The 18,702-nt window shown below is 38.5% G+C and overlaps 1 protein-coding gene across 4 annotated transcripts in view; it reads left to right on the forward strand.

The window, feature by feature from the left end:
- The window catches only part of Cfap69 (cilia and flagella associated protein 69), a 72,616-nt gene that overhangs the window by 29,207 nt on the left and 24,707 nt on the right, over window positions 1-18,702 (forward strand). For all 4 annotated transcript variants that reach the window (XM_048433631.3, XM_048433632.3, XM_085684215.2 and 1 more), the window contains 7 exons: window positions 567-716; window positions 819-996; window positions 4,129-4,252; window positions 13,267-13,315; window positions 13,411-13,532; window positions 15,927-16,143; window positions 18,200-18,364. In XM_048433631.3, the coding sequence (XP_048289588.3) occupies window positions 567-716; window positions 819-996; window positions 4,129-4,252; window positions 13,267-13,315; window positions 13,411-13,532; window positions 15,927-16,143; window positions 18,200-18,364 (1,005 nt within the window). The remainder of the gene's footprint in view (window positions 1-566; window positions 717-818; window positions 997-4,128; window positions 4,253-13,266; window positions 13,316-13,410; window positions 13,533-15,926; window positions 16,144-18,199; window positions 18,365-18,702) is intronic.

Genomic DNA, 18,702 nt, shown 5'->3' on the forward strand with positions numbered 1-18,702 from the left:
CCTAAAATCCCCCTGCATTCAGTCATTTACTTCCCCCCTTACTTACTGCTGATATGATGTAATTCTTATCTCTTGAAAGCAGTGAAGCAGTTCATTGTCACATATAGTGAAAATGGAAAGTATTTGGAACCATACTGTTTGCCTTTATAGAAAATTATTACTTACTGACACAATCTTGGTTTTTGTTTTTTAGAATTTAAGATGTATTACAAAATCTGTGCGTTTATTTCAAGGACAAAAGACTATGGACTTCCCCTGCCCAGGGCAAAACTGGCATATTGCAAATTAAAGATTATTGGACAAAACCATGTCCCTTTTTTTCATTTTATTCATGGCTTTATTCTTGCTATTGTATCATGCTACAAATCTAGAGCTAGATAGTTGAGACACATACAGTAGTAACCTGCAGAGATTAAATATATACTGTCTAGCCTTTTATAGGCAACTTTTCTATTCCTTATACTGTCCACGTTTTAGATGCAGTGTGTGTTCTTTCAAACGTTTTTTACATTGTTTCTATAGTAAATGATCATATTGTGAAACAGCTGTCCCTGTTGTGGTGTTAGGCTACCAGCAGGTGAGCTCATCGTACAAGGTTAAGATGGCTGAAGTCGGAGGACTGGCAAAAGCAATGGTCCAGTCCGTGTTCCTGATCGAAAACCATCTTGTTGAGAAGCTTTGGGTTCTTAAAGTTCTCCAGCATCTCTCGACTTCCGGTGTGTATGGTGTTGCTGAATTTAAACATTCCATTGTCTGCTAGCTTTCTTTTTCACTAAAAGACGATGCAATATAAATAGTTTGTTAAATTTCATTTTCAGAAGCTAATTGCAGTTTAATGGTGAAAGCCCAAGCCGCCGGCAGAATCTGTGCTCACCTCAATGACCCAGATCCTTCAGGACAGCTTCTATTTCGTTCATCAGAAATACTTTGGAATTTGTTGGAAAAATCTTCAAAAGAGGAAATTATACAACAGCTTAGTAATTTGGAATGCTTGCTGTAAGTATATGTGGGTAGATAGGAATGTCATTTGCCTTGAACCATAGCCAGTGATAGATAACTAAACTTTGAATCTGGGTTCGATTGAACTTTTGATTCATCTGATAGCTGAGTCTCATGCCATTGCAAAAATAGAAGAAGCTACACTTTTTGTTCTTTTGTGAATTCTGAACTATGTCTTACGTAGAGAGCTGGCCTAGAACTCGCAGTATAGTTGAGTGAGGATGCTCTCCCTCTTCTTCTTCCCCAGGACTGGGATTACATGTAAGTGTGTACTGCCATGCCCTGGAGAAGCCACAGTTGTTGAGTAGGGTGCTCTCAAAGTATGAACTATGAAGTTAAATTGTGCCCTTACAGATGGATAAAGTAAACTTAGAATTTTTTTTTGGCTTTTTTTCGAGACAGTATTTCTGTGTAGCCTGTCCTGGAACTATCTCTTGTAGACCAGGCTGGCCTCAAACTCAAACAGATATCTGCCTGCCTCTGTCTCTGAGTGCTGGGATTAAAGGCATGCGCCACCACCACCCAGCTGTAAAATTAGAATGTTATAACTATTTATTCATTAGAGTTCTGATTAGTACTTACCACATTTCTAGTTCTATAATTAAATTGTCAATTGAATGTAAGTTTTCAAGTTGCTGAATTATTCATATTCAATAAATGGTTATTATCCATTTGCTATGGTCAGTCTGAGATCATAAAAATATAACTAAAGGTGTGCTAGCGACACCTTTAACCCCAGAACTTGGGAGGCAGAGGAAGACAGAGCTCTGTGAGTTCAGGAATGAGCTGCAGGCTAAACAGCTACACAGTGAGACCCCATCTCAAAAACTCAAATAAAATAGAAGAGTTGAAGAGCTGGCTCAGCAGTGAAGTTCTTCAACAGGACTTGATTCCCAGCACCCACATGGCAGCTCCCAACTACTCCTAACTCCAGTCCCAGGGGATCCAGTTCCCTCTTGTGACCTCCATGGGCATCACACATACATGTAGGGCATAGACATATATATAATAAATAAATCTAAAATAATTTTGTATGTTTATTTTTGTTTTTACATACCAACCAATAAAACAGAATTTTAAATAAAAAATAAACTAGAACATTTCATGAACCTCTTATATTTACAGAGAAAAACAAGTACATAAGCAATTAAAAAGAGTATAATAACCATAATGAAAGAGATTTTTGCAGAATAAGATGGATGAAGATGTTTTTGTTCTTGTGACCCCAGACCGAGCCCTACTGTCCTATTTATCTTTAAGGGTTAACTTGGCACAGTCTGTAAGTACTGAGGAGGAAATCACCATTGAGGGATTGGAACTGATCTGAGATGGCCCAGCCCACTGTGGGCAGCACCATTCCCTGGACTGTGTGTCTAGAGCATACAATACAGCCAGTTAAGCCTGAGTCTGTGGGGGAGCCAGCTAGCACTGTTCCTCCATGGATTTTGCCATCGGTTCCTGCTCGAGCTCTTGCGTTGCCTTCCCCTCAGTGATGAGCTATGACTTGGATGCAAAAGACAAATAGCTCCTTTCCTCCTGTAAGTTGCTCTTGGTTGGTGATTTACCACAGCAACAGAGAAGAAACTAGAACACCAACTGATGAGGATGCAATTAGAAAACAAAGAATAAGCTGATTTCATGAGCCTAGTTACTGAGAGTTCTGAAATGTGAGGACCTAGAGCTTCCCTGTCTGTTGCTGCTGTCCTCACTCTTTTGCCTTCACCCTGGTAGAAGAGCGGCTCTCAGTCCTGCTCACAGCCCTTTGGGGCGAGGCAACCCTTCCACCAGCAACGCATATCATGTATTTACCTTGTGATTCATAACAGTAGCAAAATTGCAGTTACGAATTAGCAATTAAGATAATCTTATGGTTGGGGGTTACCACACCGTGAGGAACTGTATTAAAGGAAGTTAGGAAGTTGAGAACCGCTGCTGTAGAGCCACAAGCTGGGGAGAGCAAATGCCTAAATGAAAAATAAGGGTTGTGGGGCTGGAGAGATGGCTCAGCGGTTAAGAGCACTGACTGCTCTTCCAGAGGTCCTGAGTTCAATTCCCAGCAACCACATGGTGGCTCACAACCACCTATAATGAAATCTGGTGCCTATGGGCAGGATACTGTATAAATAAATAAATAAATAAATAAATAAATAAATAAATAAATAAATAAATAAATAAATCTTTAAAAAAAAAAGAAAGAAAAATAAGGGCTGTGTTCTTGCAAAAGAAGCTGCACATGGGCCGCAAGAGACAAACCAGTGACTGTCCACTACAGAAGGCACCTGCCCTGGAGTTGAGGGAGTGTTTTATATTCCTCGTTCTCATTAACCCCAGCAGTATCTCAGCAGGTAGGAGACAGGTACAGTCTCCTGCAGAGAGCATCTCACACAGGAAAAGAGAAGTAAAAATCAGATTCAGAAAAAATTAAAAAAATGAAACCTGCAAGAAGTTTAGTACAAGAACAGAAGAGATAGGCAGGCTGATAGGAGCCGAGGCTGCAGGAAGAACAAGAGCCGGGCCATCAGAGCCCTGGGAAGCCAGCTGACAGAGGTCTTTAGCCGAAGAACAGAACAGCTTCGAGTGGCTTTGGCATGACATGGTTAAATCTTGTAACACAGTCCCATGTACATTGTGGGTGGTTAGATTAGTGGGTTCTTATCTGGTATACTGTCATGAATCAGAGGCAGGTTGGAAAGGGTTAAAAAAAATGAGGACCACTTTGGTCAAAGGTCTAAAATTAAGAGTAAGATTTTGTTGGTAAAGACATAAGTATTCCCATAGAATGTGCCTCAGTTGAGCTTCCCTTAAAGAAGTGTCAGAGAGCTGTACTTTATAAACGGTGTTAGAGGCTAGGGACTGAGGGCTCCAGCCTGGCAGTTTTGGTAAAGGCACTCTTCCAGATCAGAGGGTGCTGACAGCTCATCTCCCAGGGAGTGAAGCCGCAGGAGAGCCCCCTGCGGTCCTGTCTGAGCACAGTGACTCCTTTATGACTCTGCCTTGTTGGTCTAAATGCTTCTCTTAAACCCACCTTCCCAAAACTTCATGCAAGGCAGGATTTCAACAAATGAATTTTGAAAAAAGCACAAACATTCTGCCTATAACAATATCATTTTTAATATTTTTATTTTCCAGGGCTTTGAAGGAAGTATTTAAAAATCTGTTTATGAGAGGCCATAGTCATTACGACCGTCAGCTTAGAAATGATATATTAGTTATCACTACAATTATAGCTCAGAACCCTGGAGCACCAATGATTGTAAGTATGCATCGGATTGCATTCTCTTTAATGGGGAAAGTGGTAAGGGTAGTGTAAGCTGTGTTTTAGGGCTGATGTGTTTTATTGCGGTGCACAGTCGTGTTTTAGTGTCAGGGCAGCACCACCGCTCTTCCACACTGCCATTCTGGTGCGTCCCCGCGCAAGTCTGGCATCCACTTACACATTCTTTCTTTCTGGTAGTCCATCTAGCTTCATTTCTTTTTCAATAAAAGGACTTCGTTGATTATTTCATGTGGCACTAATGTGCTGTGTGCTCTCAGCAAAGTCTTTAGGGTTTCTTTTATCTAAAAATATCTAAAGTCCACCTTAATTCTTGAAATTTTTGTTCATTGAATATGAACTCCTCGGTTGAAAAAGAATCCCAATTAGCACTTGAACTAATGTTCCTCTGTCTTCTGCTCTCGGCTGTTCCTGTAAGTACTTGTCATTTAAATTCCTCCTTCCTGATATGAAAAGTGTCTTTTAAATTCTGTTCTCAAGATCTTTCCCCTTTATTTTTGGTATTAGGCAGTTCTACTACAGTGGGCCAAGGCATGGTCCCTTTTGTGTTTATTCTTTATATAGAGTTCCCTACATATGTAATTTTTCACCAAATTTGATCAAATTTGGGCCATTATTTTCATCATTAGTTTAGTTCATTCTCTCTCCCCTCTTGTTCCAGCATTCCAATTACTTGTACATTTGATTATTTTTACATTGTCTCATATGGGTATAGACTTCTGGTCACTGTTTTCAACAATTTTTCTCTTTCATCCTCAGATTGGATGATTGCATTGGTCCATATATTTAAATTAGCTGACTTTTGCTGTCACAGCCATTGCCCTGGTCATGCTTTCTTGTGTTTTTACTTCAGTTCTGGAGATCAAATCTAGGGCTTTCTTTATAGTAGACAAGGGTTCTTTCATAATCTATAGCCCTAGACCTTTTTGATTCCTTTGTACTCTCTCTGCTTTTCTGCAGCATTCCTGTGTTCCCAATGATTATGAGTGTCTTTATTGTGGATTCTAACCTAGGCCTCTGGAGAGCACTTGTCACTGTGGTCATTGTGGACATTGGACTTGTGTGCATTCATCCATCTATGTGTTCCAACTGTGATGTATCCAACTGAGATCCATCAATCCCCAGTGTGGTTCCTCTAGCCATAGCTATGGTGTGTAGAATTCTCGGTATTTGGACAGCTCAGGCAGTAATCAGAGACAGGTGCAGCGTTTGTATGTGTATTTGAGTTCCCCTCCTGGCTTTCTCCTTTAGGAGACTGCCTTTCGTTCTAGTGGCTGTGGTTGCCTCAGTTCTCTGATTCATTGGCCCATGTGAACTACAGGCTTATCTTTGAGTTTAGGGTCCCACAAGGTCTAGAATGGGAATTGCTGCCAGGCTAAAAATTAGTTTTAAAAGGACTTGATATGGAATTTACACAGTGAATTATTCTTCAGTCTTTGTCAAAGTTCCAACTTTCTCCCGGTGTCTACTCTCTCTCGGCCAAAAGATTGCTACTTTTTTGTTTTTATTTATTTTTATGTCTTTTTAATTTATTAGATTTTTAAAATACACCAATCCAAGTTCCCATTCCTTCTCCTCCTCCCATTCCCTCCACACACCGTACCACCCCACCCCCATCCAATCCTCAGAGAGGGTAAGGCACATTGCTTTGTGGAAGGTCTAAGGCCCTCCATACTGTATCTAGACTGAGCAAGGTGTACATACAAAGAGAATAGGATCCCAAAAAGTCAGTACATGCAATAGAGATAAATCCTGGTGCCACTGCCAGTGGCCCCTCAGTCTGCCCCAGCCATGCAGCTGTCAACCACATTCAGAGGGACGCTTATTCCTTCCCAGTCCGGCTGGAATTGGTGAACTTCCATTAGCTCAGGTAGACTGTTTCAGTGGGTGAACCCTTCATGGTCTTGACCTCTTTACTTATATTCTCATTCCTCCCACTATTCAACTGGATTTTGGGAGCTCAGTCCAGTGCTCCAATGTGGGTCTCTGCCTCTGTTTTCATCAGTCACTGTATGGTGATATTTAAGATATTCATCAGTCTGACTACAGGGCGAGTCAAGATTGGGCCCCCTTACTCTAGTGCTTAGGGTCCTAGCTGGGGTCATCCTTGTAGTTTCCTGGAAATTTCACTAGAGCCAGGTTTCTGCTAACCCTATAATGGCTCGCTCAATCAAGATATCTCTTTTCTTGCTCTCATCTCTGTCCTTCCTCCATCTCAACTATCCCATTCCCTCAAGTTCTCCTAAACCCTTCCCTTCTCCTCTCCTGTTCCCCTTCTACCCTCCCTTCTCCCCGCCACCCCCATGCTCCCAATTTTGTCAGGTGACCTTGTTTGTTTCCATTTTCCAGGTGTATCTATATAGGTTTTTCTTAGGGGTCATCGTATTACTTAGCTTCTCTAGGATCATGAACTATAGGTTCAGTGTCCTTTGTTTTTAGCTAGTATCTACTTATGAGTGAGTACATACCATATTCATTTTTTGGGTCTGGGTTACCTCACTTAGGATAGTGTTTTCTAATTCCATCCATTTGCATGCAAACTTCAAGATGTCATTGTTTTTTACTGCTGAGAAGTACTCTAGTGTGTAAATGTGCCACATTTTCTTTATCCAGTCTTCAGTTGAGGGGCATCTAGGTTATTACCAGGTTCTGACTATTAAAAATAGTGCTGCTGTGAACATAATTGAACAAATGCTTTTGTAGTATGATTGAGCATCTTTTGGGTATATGCTCAATAGTGGCATTGCTTAATCCTGGGGTAGGTTGATTCCCAATTTTCTGAGAAACCACCATACTGATTTCCAAAGGGGTTGTACAAGTTCGCACTCCCACCAGCAAGGGATCAGTGTTGCTCTTACTCCACATCCTTTCCAGCATAGGCTATCATTGGTGTTTTCGATCTTAACCATTCTGACAGGTGTAAGATTAGGTATCTCAGAGTTGTTTTGATGTGTATTTCCCTGATGGCTAAGGATGTTGAGCATTTCCTCAAGTATCTTTTGGCCATTTGAGAGTCGTCTGTTGAGAATTCTCTATTTAGTTCTGTACCCTATTTTTTTAATTGTGTTATTTAGAATTTTAATGTCTAATTTCTTGAGTTCTTAATATATTTTGGAGATCAGTTCTTTGTTTGCTGTGGGGTTGGTGAAGATATTTTCCCATTCTGTAGGCTGCCTTTTTGTCTTATTGACTGTGTCCTTTGCTTTACAGAAGCGTCTCAGTTTCAGGAGGTCCCAATTATTTATTGTTGCTGTCAGTGTCTGTGCTACTGGGGTTATATTTAGGAAGTGGTCTCCTGTACCCATGCATTGAAGACTAATTCCCACTTTGTCTTCTATCAGGTTCAGTGTAGTCAGACTTATATTGAGGTCTTTAATTTATTTGGACTTGAGTTTTGTGTGTGTCGATAGATATGTATCTATTTTTATTCTTCTGCATGTTGACATCCAGTTATGCCAGCACCATTTGTTGAAGATACTTTCTTTTTTCTATTGTATATTTTTAGCTTCTTTGTCAAAAATCAGATGTTCATAGGTGTGTAGATTAATGTCCAGGTCTTCAATTCTATTCCATCGGTCAACCTCTCTGTTTTTATGCCAATACCAAGCTATTTTCATTACTGTAGCTTTGTAATAGAGTTTGATGTCAGGGATGGTAATGTCTCCAGAAGTTCCTTTATTGTGCAGGATTGTTTTGGCTATCCTGGGTTTTTGTTTTGTTTTGTTTTCCCATACGAAGTTAGTTATTCTTTCAAGGTCTGTAAAGAATTGTGTTGGAATTTTGATGGTGATTGCATTGAATCTATAGATTGCTTTGGTAGGATTGTCATTTTTACTGTGTTTACTATCCAAGAACATGGGAGATCTTTCCATTTTCTGGTATCTTCTTCAGTTTCTTTCTTCAAAGACTTAAAGTTCTTGTCAAATAGGTCTTTCACTTCTTTGGTTAGTGTTACCCCAAGATATTTTATGTTATTTCTGTCTATTGTGAAAGTTGATGTTTCTCGGATTTTCCTCTCAGCTTCTTTATCATTTTGTGTATAGAAGGGCTATTGATTTTTTTTTTTGAGTTGATCTTGTATCCTTCACTGAAGGTATCTATCAGCTGTAGGAGTTCCCTGGTAGAGTTTTTGGGGTCACTTATATATACTGTCATATCATCTGTAAATAGCGAAAGTTTGACTTCTTCCTTTCCAATTTGAATCCCCTTGATCTCCTTTTGTTGTCTTATTGCTATAACTAAAACTTCAAGAACTATGTTGAAGAGATATGGGGAGAGTGGACAGCCTTGCCTTGTTTCTGATTTTAGTGGAAACGGTTTGAGTTTCTCTCCATTTAATTTGATGTTGGTTGTTGGTTTGCTGTATATTGCTTTTATTATGTTGAGATATGTTCCTTGTATCTCTGATCTCTTCAAGACCTTTATCATAAAGGAGTGTTGGATTTTTTTTCAAATGCTTGTTCAGCATCTAATGAAATAATCATATGTTTTTTCTTCCAGTTTATTATATGATGGATTACATTAATAGATTTTTGTATGTTGAACCTGCCCTGCATCTCTGGGATGAAGCCGACTTGATCATGGTAGATGATTTTTTTGATGTGTTCTTGGATTCAGTTTGCTGGTATTTTTTTTTGAGTATTTTTACATCATGTTCATGAGTGAGAGTGGTCTGTAATTCTCTTTCTTGGTTGAGTCTTTGTGTAGTTTTTGTATCAGGGTAGCTGTAGCCTCATAAAAAGAGTTTGGCAATGTTCCTTCTGTTTCTATTATGTGGAACACTTTGAGGAGTATAGGTATTAGCTTTTCTTGGAAGTTCTGGTAGAATTCTGCACTGAAACCATCTGGCCCTGGGCTTTTTTGGTTGGGAGGTTTTTGAAGACAGCTTCTATATCCTTGCAGTTTATATGTCTATTTAAATTCTTCACCTGGTCTTGATTTAATTTGGGTATATGGTACTTATCTAAAAAATTGTCCATTTCTTTTTCATTTTTTGATTTTGTGCAGTAAGGGTTTTGAAGTATGATCTAATGATTCTCTGAATTTCCTCAGTGTCTGTTGCTATGTCCTCCTTTTTTTTCTGATTTTGTTAATTTGGATGTTTTCTCTCTGCCTTTTGATTAGATTGGATAAGGGTTTGTCTATCTTGTGGATTTTCTCAAAGATCCAGCTCTTTGTTTCATTGATTCTTTGTATTGTTTTCTTTGTTTCTATTTTGTTAATTTCAGCCCTTAATTTGATTATTTCCCATCTTCTATTGCTCCTGGGTGAATCTGCTTTTTGTTCTAGAGCTTTCAGGTGTGCTGTTAAGTCACTAATGTGAGCTTTCTCCTTTTTCTTTATATGGGCACTTAGTGCTGTGAATTTCCTCTTAGCACTGCTTTCATAGTGTCCCATAGGATTGGATACATTGTGCCTTCATTTTCGTTGAATTCAAGGAAGTCTTTAATTTCTTTATTTCTTCTTTGATCCAGGGGTGGTTCAGAAGTTCACTGAGGGTAGTATTGTTGTTAAATTCTGACTTTACTCCATAGTGATCTGATAAGACACAGGTGGTTACTCCAATTTTTTTTTGTATCTGTGGAGGTTTGCTTTGTTACCAAGTATGTGATCAATTTTAGAGAGGTTTCCATGAGGTGCTGAGAAGAAGGTATATTCTTTCCTGTTTGGGTGGAATGTTCTATAGATGTCTGTTAGGTCCATTTGATTCATGACATCTATTAGTTCTCTTACTTCTCTGTTAAGTTTCTGTCTGTTTGACCTGTTCATTGTCAAAGGAGGAGTGTTGAAATCTCCTACTATTAGTGTGTGGAGTTTGATGTGTGATTTAAGTTTTAATAATGTTTCTTTTATATATGTCCGTGCTCTTGTATTGGGGCACAGATGTTCAGGACTGAGACTACATCTTGATGGATTGTTCCTGTTATGAGTATAAAGTGTCCTTCTCCATCTCTTCTGATTGATTTTGATTTGAAGTCTATTTTGTTAGCTATTAGGATAGCTATAACCACTTGATTCTTAGGTCCATTTGATTGGAAAACCTTTTCCCAACCCTTTACTCTGAGGTAGTGTCTGTCTTTTAGGTTGAGGTGTGTTTCTTGTATACAGAAGAAGACTGAATCCTGTTCTTGTATCCATTTTCTTAGCCTGTGTCTTTTTATAGGTGAATTGAGTGCAATGATATTAAACGATATTAATGACCAGTGGTTGTTAATTCTGGTTATTTTTCTGTTGTAGTGTGTATGTGTTTCCCTTCTTTGAGTTATGCTGGTGGGGGATTATCAATCGCCTGTATTTTTGTGGGTACAGTTAGCTTCCTTTGGTTGGGGTTTTCCTTCTAGTACTTTCTGTAGGGCTGGTTTGTGGATACGTATTGTTTAAATCTCTTTTTATCTTGGAATATCTTGATCTTTCCATCGATGGTAATTGAAAGCTTTGCTGGGTATAGTAGTCTGAGCTTGCATCCATGGACTGATAGTGTCTGCATGTCTGTCCAGGACCTTCTGGCATTCATGGTTTCCATTGAGAAGTTGGGTGTAATTCTGATAGGTTTACCTTTGTATGTTACTTGACCTTTCTCCTTTGCAGCTCTTAATATTCTTTCTTTATTCTGTATGTTTTGTGTTTTGATTATTATATGGTGAGGGAATTTTTTTTGATCAGTCTATATGGTGCTTTGTAAGCTTCTTGTACCTTCATAGGGATACCCTTCTTTAGGTTGGGAAAATTTTCTTCTATGATTTTGTTGAATATATTTTTTGTGCCTTCGAGCTGGAGTTCTTCTACCCCTATTATTCTTAGGTTTGGTCTTTTTATGATGTCCCAGATTTGAAGATTTTATTAGATTTAATTATTTCTTTGATCGATGAGTCTATTTCCTGTATAGTATCTTCAGCACCTGAGATTCTTTCTTCTATCTCTTGTATTCTGTTGGTTATAGTTGTCTCTGTAGTTCCTGTTTGTTTACACAGATTTCCATATCCAGAATCCCCTCGGTTTGTGTTTTCTTTATTTCCTCTATTTCAGTCTTCAAGTCTTGAACTGTTTGCTTCACCTGTTTGTTTTTTATTGATTTTCTTGGGGGTTTTTTTTGAGGAATTTATTAATTTCTTCCAATTTTTTGTTCATCTTTTCCTCCATTTCTTTAAGAGAGTTTTTCATTTCCTCTTTAAAGGTCCTCATCATTTTCATAAAGTTATGTTTAAAGTTGTTTTCTTCTTCTTCTTCTGGGTTAGGATGATCAAGTCTTCCTTTTGTGTGACTGCTGGGTTCTTTCTGGTGTTACCATGTTGGTTTTTAGGTTGTTGGAGGAAATCTTGCATTGGCACCTACCCACCTCTTTTTTCAAATTGCATCTTGGTCCAATTCTTGGGTCTTGTTCCAATCCTTACAGTGGCTGTCTGAGAGTTTCGGGATTTTTCTTGGTCTGCTCTGTACTGTCCATATCTGTCTCAGAAGGCCTCTGAGGTCTCTATAGGCCTGTTCTCTTGGTCTTCTCTCCTGGTTCACTCTCTTGGTCCCCTAAGTATTGTAGCAAGCTCTCAGCTCTTAGATGGGGTGGGGTTAGTAGCTTGGAGGGGCCACTGGATGGGGTTGGATTTTGGGGGTACCTACCCACAGGAATCTCCCCACTGACTGTCTAGAAAAGCCAAGATAGTTGGGGGAGGGTCCGGGGTTTTGTCTCACTGTGGAACTCCTAGAGTGGCTGTTCACTCACCTGTAGGTCCCCTCAGTATTGGAGCAAACTGTGTTTCAGAGTTCCACTCAGGTTGCAAGAGAATAGACCCAAGATTGCTACTTTTTATCTTTTTGCTCAAAGATTTGTTTTATCATAACTACCCAGCTATATCAAAAGCTAATCTGCTCTATATTTAAAAGACTTATTTTAATATTTTTAATTGCATGTTTGTGTGTCTGTCTAAGTGTGGGCTTGTCTCTGTGAGTGTAGTTGCTCATAGAGGTGGAAGTGTTTTGAAACACCTGGAGTAGGAATCCCGGATAGTTGTGATCCACCTGAAGAGGGTTCTGGAAGCTTCAGTCAGGTGATCTGTAAGAGGAGCACACACTCTTAACTCTTCAGCCCCGCCCTGTACATTATAGTGAACAAATCATTGACTGGGATCACAGAGAGAGATTTTGCAGCAACATACACACATCCGCCATATTACTTTCTATGTTGGGTTTCAAAGGACTCGCTATGAAGTCAATGTATATCAAGAGGTTCACATAAAAATGTCATGGAATTTATACTACAAAAATGTATACATAGTCCAACAGAGCACCTAGTTACATCTGCCATGTGTATGTAGACCCTAATGTTTTACTGTCTGACTATGGCCAGTCAGCAAGTTCTCAGTTCAGTCACTGTGAATGTTCCTGTAATTAATTCCATGAGCATAAATCTGGGCAATAACATTCTTACAGTTTCAGAGTGAACCCTGAAGAAGTAGGAAAATTATCCATAAGTGCAGTTTTAATCCCCTGTGTACTTTCCTTACTACACGAAGTCCAATTGCGTGACTCTGTCAGGAGTGAGTTCCTTGTGCTGAGGTATTTGCAGCTCTGATAATTCCTCAGGACTTTTTGTGGTAAGTCACGCTGTTTGTGCAGTCTCCTGACTGTCCTTTGGGATAAAGAAGGAATAGTTCTCAAAACGAACTGGACTTTCCTCCCTGTGGTATCATTTAAAGGTGCAGACAGTGAATCGCAGAAGTAATTGTGCTGGTGTCTGGCCTTCAAATGCCACGTCAGATAGTCACAGACTGGTGTAAAAGCTTCTTAGACACTTCAGAAGCAAGTTAGTTCAGTAAATTAGAGTTGCCTCACCATGCAATGCTGCATTTATTCATTAGTATTAGTGTTACAGATTCGAATGAATTACCGTAGGGAAATTACGTAGCAGTCGTTGAGTATAGCAGGCAGATGTGGGCCCCTGCAGCTCAGTTCCTGCTCTAACCACTCTCCTTTCTGCTTGTTGTGTCCGTCTGTAACAGGAATGCGGCTTTACCAGGGATTTGATACTGTTTGCAACGTTTAATGAAGGTAATAATCGCACAATCTCAAGCATTTTGTAAGCTCTTGATGAGTCTTTATTTATAAGTTTAGCTTTCATTTTGTTCTCTTTTTTTCTCTCACAGTTAAAAGTCAAAACCCTTTGGTAAAAGGTCTTAAGCTTTCTAATTCCTATGAAGACTTTGAGTTGAAGAAATTGTTATTCAATATAATTGTGATCTTATGTAAAGATTTAACTACTGTTCAGGTAAAGACTACTCAAACAGAAATGTTAATAATGAAAGCATTTTACTTTATAGCCCAGTTTTTAAAGTCGCGATCGCAAATCTTTCATTAACCAACTCATATCTTTATCATAGAAAGTAGTTATCAGTTTGAATTTTAACTATTTAAATGTCCTTTGCAAACAGTAGAAACAAGTGACCTAACTTTGAAACACATACACACACACACACAATATATATATTATATTATATTATATATAATATATTATATATGTATATATGTGTATATATATATATATATATATATATATATATATGAGGAGCTAAGAGATCTATCCATCAGTGTATGAAGATCTCCTAACTAGGAACATCCCAGACGATCCCATCTGTTTTCCAGTTGTGCAGACAAGGAAAGCCCTCCCACTGCACGCAGACAGGGCTCCCACACCTGGCCTCCGGCTTGCCTATGACTGTCACGCTGAGGGATGACTGATGTTGAAGATAATTGGTAGCCTCTGTTAGGCCAGTCTCAGACCTTATGAGCCCATGTTTTCTCCACACAAGCCTTACATCTTTCATTTTTACTTACTCCTTTGTCTTGCTGTGTTCATTATTTCACATATGTGATGTAATTTGAGAAACCCTGGGATTAAGTCCCACTTCTTGCTTGTCACCTTCTGTATGACCTTGGCCAAGACCCCTTCCCCACCTGGAACTTAGTCCTCCTTTCTGAAGCCCAGAACACTTGCATACAAGCTCTTAAGAGCTTGAGGCCTTTGCCAATCATAAAGTGTTTGAAAGTATTTTACTGCATTTAATGTTTGCTGCATTAAATGAAATTTCCTTCTAACCTGAAATTCTTGGATGTTTTTTTCATGGAAGTGAGTTGTCATTATATCAAGGTAAGGACTAAGGATATAAAAGTGGGTAAGTGGTGAGGAAGCCTTACGTGGGTACAATCTCAGTGTGGTCACCTTCCAGGAGTATGCTTTCAAGTGGAATAATTAGTTTTTCTAAATCCAAGGTAGTTTAGCCCCAGCAAGGGGAACACCTGCCTTGGGGATTATTATGAGATATTGTTAGTATAATTGTTGTTATTGTTAGACTATGACAATTTAAATGGACTTGGCTTCTTCTTGAGAATGTCAATAGATAATATATAGCAAAACCAGAGAAAGCTTAATTTAAGTTATAATTTTATAATTTCTATCAAATATACAGTGTATATAGCCTACATATTTTTTTCTGAAGTGCTTAACAGAAAAATCCTTTCATAAAATGTTTTTTTACAGTGGAGAATTAAATAATCTTATAAGTATAAAGTCAATAATTAAATCTTATTCTACATTTTGTCAGACAGTTTTCACTGATTGATTATTTTATAGGCAATGGAATCAAACAGCACAAAGGTTGTCATAAGATTTCTAAAATACATTGTGAACAACAGTAAGTTAATTTTTGTGGTTACATGTCTTTGACCCAACAATAGTAGGAAGAATCAGTATATACACTATTATAATTCATGGAGTATTTCAAACCTGGTCCACTGAATTTTCACAGTGATGCTAGAACTAATATTCTTGTTCATATTTACTCAACTCCAAATCTTGATCCTTTTGAATGTACACCATGAATTACCACACTAGTGAATTGAGTAGAGATGTTTAAAAAACCTCATAATTGTTAGGAAGCCCTCTTTACAGAGTAATGCTAAGCCAGCAGAAAGACAGTGTCATATAAGACAGTGCTTTGTACCCGTGTGAACTGAAATATGCATCAGTTAGTGCCAGCTGTGTTAACCATTGGTCATTTTTATAATTATTCATTTTTTAATTTTTGTTGAAATGCTAGGTCCAATAAAGTTATAAAATCTTAAGGTGCCTGATTAAATATAGCTTGTGTCCTGACTGAGTCCTTGATATAGTGTGTAAATTCTTCCATACTTAAGAAGCAGTTCATCTTGGCCTGTTGTTGACGTTACAAAGCTCCTTTGAGGGTTCAAAGCGCAGCTTAGAGTAGGCTGTTTGATGAGTATGCACAAGGTGCGGTCTGATTCCCAGCACTGTAACAAAAGAGAAACCAAGAAGTAGGAAAGAAATGCCACCCATTTATTTGCCTCCAGTTTCCTACCTCTGTGAGTTTATTCTATGTAGAAATTAAAGTGTTTCTGTTATTGTCCTCTGTGGAGCTTACACCAGGAAAGGGATCACCGCTCTTACTGTTGCCAGGTGCTGTCGGTGGTGGCGATTGGTATCTGTTTATTTCCATGTGTTTGCAATACTGTCACAGATAGGAAGGAAATGGTTTGAAATCATCACTAAATCATCAGTTTGAAACCTTGTATTTAATTTTGCTAGAATAAGTACAGATTTTTTTAATTATGCTGCTAACAACATACATTTTGACTTTTCTTATAGCTATTAATCGATGGCAAAGTTATTTTGGCCTTGTTAACCTATGTGAAAAAGCCCGAGAGACTCAAGATTATCGAGTGGTCTGCAGCGCAGTATGAAGAGCTACAGCTGCATGCGATCGCCACCTTGTCCTCAGTGGCTCCTTTGTTAATAGAAGAGTATATGTCATGCCAGGGCAATGCTCGAGTCCTCGCGTTTCTGGAATGGTGTGACCACGAGGGTGAGTGTCGTTCAGGGCCCTGTCAAGATTCTAGTCTGCATTTCAAATGAACATGTGGTATTTACATAGACAAGCAATTGTTAAATTGAAGAAAATAAAAGCATTAAATTCATTCTTTTAGTGTATTTTTATGTCTTCACATACATGGAGATTTTAGGGCTAGAGAGCTGGCTTAGCAGTTAATGTCACATACTGTTCTTGTAGAAGACCTGAGTTTGGCTCCAGACACTTGTGCCAGGGAGCTCACAAGTGCTTTAACTCCAGCTCCCAGGGTTTCAGTGGCCTCTACAGGCACCTGCATTCATGTGCCCATGCCCCACAGAGACACACTTACACATAATTAAAGATTAAACTGTTGGGTCCAGGGGTGTTGCGCAAAGATGAGAACACCACCAAGTCTAATAAACCAGAAGCAAACTTTATTCCAGAAACCAGATCCTAGGAAAACCAGAAGCGAACTTAAAAATAAAAAAAAAAATTAAAAAAAAAAAAACACCACAGGGCACAGAAGCTTATCAGCTAGCTGAGACCACAGCCAGAGATGGTGCTTGTTAGGCTGTGGCAAAAGGCCGGTTTCTGGGCCCACTTTTTATAGTTAGGGCACCAAGCATTAGCTCTGAACAAAGGAATTTTTATGATCTTGTTCTGACCCCGTGGGTCAGTCAACATAGACCCTAAGTAGGGGAGTGAGTTTTAATGTCAATGGGTAACAAGCAGCTATCATGAAATATGTTTCAGAGTAGATTACAGTAAAGTCACTAATTGCAAGAAAACATGTCTTTAGCAATTAGTCAGAAAAGGGACTGCTAGTAATACTAGATGGTTGATAAATTAGAATTAATTGGGTTCTTAGGTTGGAAACTTAGAAGATAGCAGAAAGTTCTTCACACCATCTCAAGGTAAAACTCAGATACAGACTGCCATAGTTTACAACCTCCATTATCAGAGCTCATTAGTCAAATCCATGTTTTTACCTTGTCTACTGTTTCTCCTGGTACCTCCAGGCAGTGTATACTGAAGCCCCCCTATGCCTCCCCTTAATGGTGTCCATTTCCCATAACAGAGACAGTGCCTAACCCAGAGGTCAGTATCTGTCGTTTATCAGGGATGGCCAGGACACTACTCTCAATTTGCAGGGAGAAGCTCTGGCCTTGTAAATCGAACAGCCAGTTGTAAAATGAAATGACCTAGGCTGATGGAGGCTTCCCAGGCATCCGAGAAAATAGCTCACTGTGAATGACTGAGCCTTCATCTGGAGAAAGCTGCTGGGAGTCTGCTCTCATTCTCCTAGACTTAGAACGTTATATTTCTTTATTTCTACATTCTTATTTTTGGAATCTACATTTTTATTTTCTTATTCTTGGACTCTTCAAAACAAATCTTTAGAAACATTGAGATTTCAAAGTCAGATAGTAACAAAGATCTTAAATATAATTAATAAACACTTGGAAGTAATTATATATATGATTTTATTTAAATTTTTATATTGAGGTCTATAAAAATTATACTTAGGAAGGAAATAAGATGTGGACAAGTTTAATATATTCATTCAGCAAACATTCATTGAGCCTCTACGAAGTACAAGATACTATTTCAGCTACTGAAAACACATTTAGGCTTCAATTGGACACAAATCCTTAAACAACCTCATAAAATTTAAAATCTAGATTTTTTTTAGCCAGAAGCACTGGCTCTAGAATATAGTCTGTCAGAGAGAAGAGCCTCAATTTGTAAATGTTATTTTATTAAATTCTTAAAAATATACTCGAGCATAAAAATTGATAAGGAAGAATGCTGTTATAGACACAAACACTGATCCCTTTGGGTAAAATTTAAAAAGGCATATTTTGGTTCAGAGACTAGAAAGACCAAGGGAAGGGATAATATTTCTATAAGAGAAAAACAAGCAAACATTACTGAATTTTAACATCTGTTTAAATGTATAGATATTTAAAATATCAGATGTGTTATTTTGTTTTTAAGCAAAAACATTTACTTGAAATGCTTTATGCTTTAAGTTTCTTAGCTATAAATTCAATTATTAATTTCTCCACAGATTCCTTCTTTCTTCATGGTAACAGTTTCCATGGGACCGGCGGCCGTGGAAACAAGTTTGCACAGATGCGGTACACCTTGCGGCTCCTCAGAGCCATGGTTTATCTTGAAGATGAGACTGTGAACACGGATCTCTGTGAAAGGGGGGTTATTCATCAACTAATAGGTAAAGTGTTACATGGCAGCTCACTGGTGCAAGTAGGGTGTTTGTAGTTCTAGAGGTTTCATGGGAAATAATCTCCTACAAATTAATTTTATGAGTGACCATGTCCTGAAAGTTTTTCTGCTTTTTCTTTCATCTTGTTGATGCCAACCAGTTCTCTTGTTACTGAAATATCAGCAACAGCAATGCTTTAAGCTTTATTCCCACACTTTAGAGACTACTTCATCAACAATATCTTTTTAATTTAAAGGAACTATTGTCATGTTTCATTTTCTGGTGATGAGATGACCACTTCTGGCCAAGCACCGTGGAACCATTTTCCAAAAAGATCTAAGTTCCAT

This window comes from Myodes glareolus, chromosome 27 (genome assembly GCF_982192425.1).
Source record: "Myodes glareolus chromosome 27, mMyoGla1.1, whole genome shotgun sequence".
NCBI classification, from domain to species: Eukaryota; Metazoa; Chordata; class Mammalia; order Rodentia; family Cricetidae; genus Myodes; species Myodes glareolus.